General features: G+C 46.7%; 2 protein-coding genes across 2 annotated transcripts, besides 9 other annotated features; both read right to left on the bottom strand.

Annotated features, from left to right (window-relative positions):
* Positions 1–2,604: a sequence feature (heterozygous, Esmeraldo-like haplotype).
* Positions 535–558: a microsatellite.
* Positions 804–896: a sequence feature (T-rich).
* Positions 917–944: a microsatellite.
* Positions 992–1,024: a sequence feature (AT_rich).
* Positions 1,188–3,047, bottom strand: Tc00.1047053510839.20 (uncharacterized protein; the record flags this gene model as incomplete). The annotated part of the gene is made up of 1 exon (XM_798100.1): positions 1,188–3,047. The coding sequence occupies one exon, from the start codon at positions 3,045–3,047 to the stop codon at positions 1,188–1,190; it is 1,860 nt and encodes a 619-aa protein (XP_803193.1).
* Positions 2,605–2,759: a sequence feature (areas merged during assembly that could not be assigned to a particular haplotype. This can correspond to areas where the two haplotypes were merged or to regions with more than two copies in the genome that were merged during assembly.).
* Positions 2,760–3,960: a sequence feature (heterozygous, non-Esmeraldo-like haplotype).
* Positions 3,115–3,195: a sequence feature (T-rich).
* Positions 3,368–3,390: a microsatellite.
* Positions 3,438–3,960, bottom strand: Tc00.1047053510839.11 (uncharacterized protein; the record flags this gene model as incomplete). The annotated part of the gene is made up of 1 exon (XM_798101.1): positions 3,438–3,960. A coding segment is annotated over one exon (523 nt), but the record flags the coding sequence as incomplete, so codon positions are not given.

Genomic DNA, 3,960 nt, shown 5'->3' with positions numbered 1-3,960 from the left:
CATTTTGTGTTCTCTAGTGGAATACGCTGGTTTATATATTGTGAGTAATCAATAAAGATGCAAAAAAAAAAATTTAAGGATAAAAGGAATACACATATATATGTGTTAACTTATGAAGTGTGGTGTGGGAATTATTAAAGAAGTAGAGCACAAATGTAGAGAGAGAGGTGCAGCTCACACCGTAGACGTGGATAGAGCATCCCCAATAAGAGGAGATGAAAGTAAACCGATAAATAAATAAATAACCAAAAAGAGGCCTTCCCTCAAGTTGGGACAACAGTGGAGACATTTATTCTTCATTTCTCACCCCCCTGCGTATAGAAGAAAATGGTTTGAAATATTTTTATGTGCCAACACGTCCTGTTTGTCTTCAAGGCTTGTAGTCAATTACGCTGCTGGGACTCCTGTGTCATCATGCCCCCTGGCAACAAGCAGGAGGTGCCATGTAGACGTCATTTGAGGAAAAATTGCGTCATTGAAACCGGTGATGCCGCACTTCACCACTCGTCTCCTGCTTGCATGTCAACAGTGCCGTTTTTTTTTTTTTTTTTTTTTTTTCTATAACGTCGAATGCATAAATAAACTCCACGTGTCTCAAAACGCCTGGCCGGTGCAGCCTTTCGCAGCCGTGTCTCCACATCAATTGGCCGCATGCCTGCCTGTAATGCGGCGTTCTGTTACGCATGACACGTTTGCTGCAACGCATTTCTGTGCTTATTGAGAAAAGCCCACGCATGATATCAAAGAGCATCAAAACAAAAAAAAAAGAAAAGAAAAGGGGGGGAAAAAGAGGTGTTGTCATCAACAATAAAAAGTACATCAAGCACAGAAATAAAGAGAAATATGTACATACAAACAAAATAAAAAGAAGAAGGAAAAAAAAACACAAGAAATAATTAATCACTCAGAAAGAAGTAAAAAAAAAAAAAAAGAAAAAGAGAAAAGCGGCTATAAAATTAAAAATAAAACAGTATTTAAACAGTGAGTAAGGTAAAAAAATAAAAAAAAAAAATCTATATAAAAAGTAAAGAAAGGGGCTCGGTAATAACAACACCTTCTGCAGAAAACTCTCCATTCATCCCTTGTGCTGTATGCATAGGGTGTGTCCTATTGCTAGACGTGTCCTAACATTACGATATGCTTCATTCTCGGATTTATTTATCCTTTTTCAATGACATGTAGGGCTACTACAAAACGACGCCACAGGCAAGCAATCGCTTCTCGGCAGAACAAATGTTCTCTCGTTCTCTCTCATACTCCAGGCGCATTTCTGCAAGCGTCCGCACCTCCCGTGAAGGTGACGGCGTTCGCAACACAAACAACGACGGCGCCTTCACTGCCAACTGCCGAGTGGCTGAAGAGGCATCACGCGGTGGGCGGCAACGCGGCGGTGGCGGCGGTGGGAGTAAATCCTCCACCGATCCATGACGGCACGCATGGCAATCAAAAGAGGAACTTTTAGTATTCGCAACGCTGGCTTCAGTGTTGCGTCGAAATTTGTACGATATTTGTGGTGAGGAGGAAGGAGAAGGCATGGAGGTGCAGTCCACTTGTTGCTTCTTCACAGGCGCTGGAGAAAAGGAGAATTTTTTCGGTGAAAAAATTTGAAAATCCTCCATAAAACTGCCAAGACGATCAATTTCCGCCTGAAGTGCTGTCAACTGCCGTTGCTGTTCCTCCACAGTATGAGAAAGCGTTTCAGTCATCTGCTTGAAATCCTCCTCCGTGTCGGATGTTGTTTTCTGAAGTAATTTCGGCGTGTTATCGGTAGGCGGTTCATCGTCAGCAACAAGTGGATCCGTGGTGGAAAGAATGGGCTCATCGCAGAGCGGGACATCTTGTACGTCGTTGCTCTGCTTCTCGGACAGGCAATTTTCAACATCCGGCGGCGCCTCAGCCTCCACTTGATGAGCATTTGTTTTCGGCTCCTCATCGTTGTTTTTGTCACACTGCGTTGGTTCCTGCGTCCCCTTGTCGCCATACTCAAAAAGTTGTGCACGTGTCTCTTCTGTTGGTCCGATCGTCATCGTGAAAATCATCTTGGGATCTGCATTAAGTTCTTTAGAACGCGTCTCCAAGTACTCCTCCTCTGTGCCGTAGTGCGCCGCTACTTCACTCGCAGCAGAAGCAACACTCTCTGGTTTGTAACACGTGTACAGTCCCTCAAGACGCCTCACAAAATATTCCTTCGTTTCCTCCTCCGTTGGATCGGCACCGTGATTCTCCCGCAATGAATCAAACAGCTTTTCCCCCTCCTCGGCATATCGACGAATGTACTCTTCCAGCGCAGGCAGCTTCTCAGGCACCCGCACACCAAGAAAGCTGCTCAGGCGTCGTTTGAGGCTGTGAACCGGCACCACATTCTTTTCTCCCACGGAGTCAACTTTATCAGCCGTCATGTCTTTTATCGTTGATGGTGTTTTCATCACCTCAACGGGCTGTTCCGCCTTTGTGACCACCGCAGGCTGTGGGTCAACTTCTTCATGTACCGTTTTGCGTGGCGCTTCATTGGTGGGGATGCGTGTTGTGTCATGCAGGGGATCGGGCAACGGTCCCTGCGGCTCCGGTCCCATCTGCTTGATGAAAGACATCAACGTCGCCTCCTCTCTGCCCTTCGAACGCTCCAAAATCCTGCGAAGTCGAGGCAATCTTTCGGGACGATACGCCAAAAGGTGGCGCGCAAAACGTGACTCCCACACCTTTGCATCATCAGCGGCGTTCTCCGTGAGCGGAGGGGCAGGCGTTTTTGCGGCGTCATTAGGCTCCGGCCCGTAGCGCCTCACCAGCGTCTGTATCAGTTCCTCCTCGGTTCCCGTCCAGTGGCGAAGAATTACCGGCACCGTATCAACTTTATCCGGGCTGTAATGCGCGTAAAATCGGCGAATACGTTCCTCAAAGGCTGCAGAAAAACCTGTCGCATGCGCACCATTCGCAGGAACTTTGGCTGTAGCAGCAGGAGCAGCAGGAGAGGGAAGAGAAGCGCGTTTCGCTTTCCCAGTCTGCGCTTTGGGTGGCTCCTCTGACTTCTTCGATAAGATCGACCCCATGTTGTCTCGGCGAAAAAAAAAAAAAAAAACCAGCACTCTTACAGATAAATGAAGTATTCCTTCGTAAAAAAAAAAAAATAATAATAATAATTAAAATATAAATAAGAATAGGAGTGAGAGAACATATATATATATATAACAACAACAACGGTCATGACGCCATGTCAAGCATTATCGTTTTAAGAGAAACACGACAATACATATAGGCATCAACGTGCACGTACGCATGTAAGTGTGGATGGGCAGGCAACAGTACGTAGCAGTCATATTCACGATATTCGGTGTCGATAAAACAGTTCACGTCAAGAAAGAAGAAGAAAAACAATAACAACAACAACAACAAGAAAAAGAGGTACAGAGACGTACACAAATAATTAAAAAATAATTGTATTACATTCGTCGCATATTCACTTGCTTTATTGTTTTCCGCCCCCGCCATACGAGACGATCAGACAGCGAAAGCTTTTCTTCTCGCCATCGCTGCAGCTCTTCCTGAGAGACCTCCGGCAGCGACCATATGTCCGGATCAACAGTTTCCCCGCAGGTTTGAACGGAGGGTAAAAGCGGCGCAGGTTGACACGATGGAGGCGCCGGGTGTGGGTGAAAGAATGCGTCAAGGCGCCGTGAATTCTCTGCCTGCTGCTCCTCCGTAAGACACCACTCCACACTAAATAACCGGATAAAACTCGAAACATCCACCGCACGCTGACTGCTTTCCGCACGGCCATTCGCCAGACCTTCACTGCCACTCAAATTGTTGCGTGTATCCTTCACGGAGTCACCCGGTGCCACGGCCGTATCTTCCGTGGACGCCAAACATGGCTTCTCCCATTCCTGATCAGCGGAACACTCTTCAATGACTGAAGGCTCAGGGCCGAAGCGACGCACAAGTGCCTTCATCAGCTTCGCTTCT

Source organism: Trypanosoma cruzi, genomic scaffold (assembly GCF_000209065.1).
Source record: "Trypanosoma cruzi strain CL Brener 1047053516913 genomic scaffold, whole genome shotgun sequence".
Taxonomy (NCBI): domain Eukaryota; phylum Euglenozoa; class Kinetoplastea; order Trypanosomatida; family Trypanosomatidae; genus Trypanosoma; species Trypanosoma cruzi.
The sequence above is the reverse complement of the archived record's forward strand: the minus strand, read 5'-3'. Positions and strand labels throughout refer to the sequence as shown.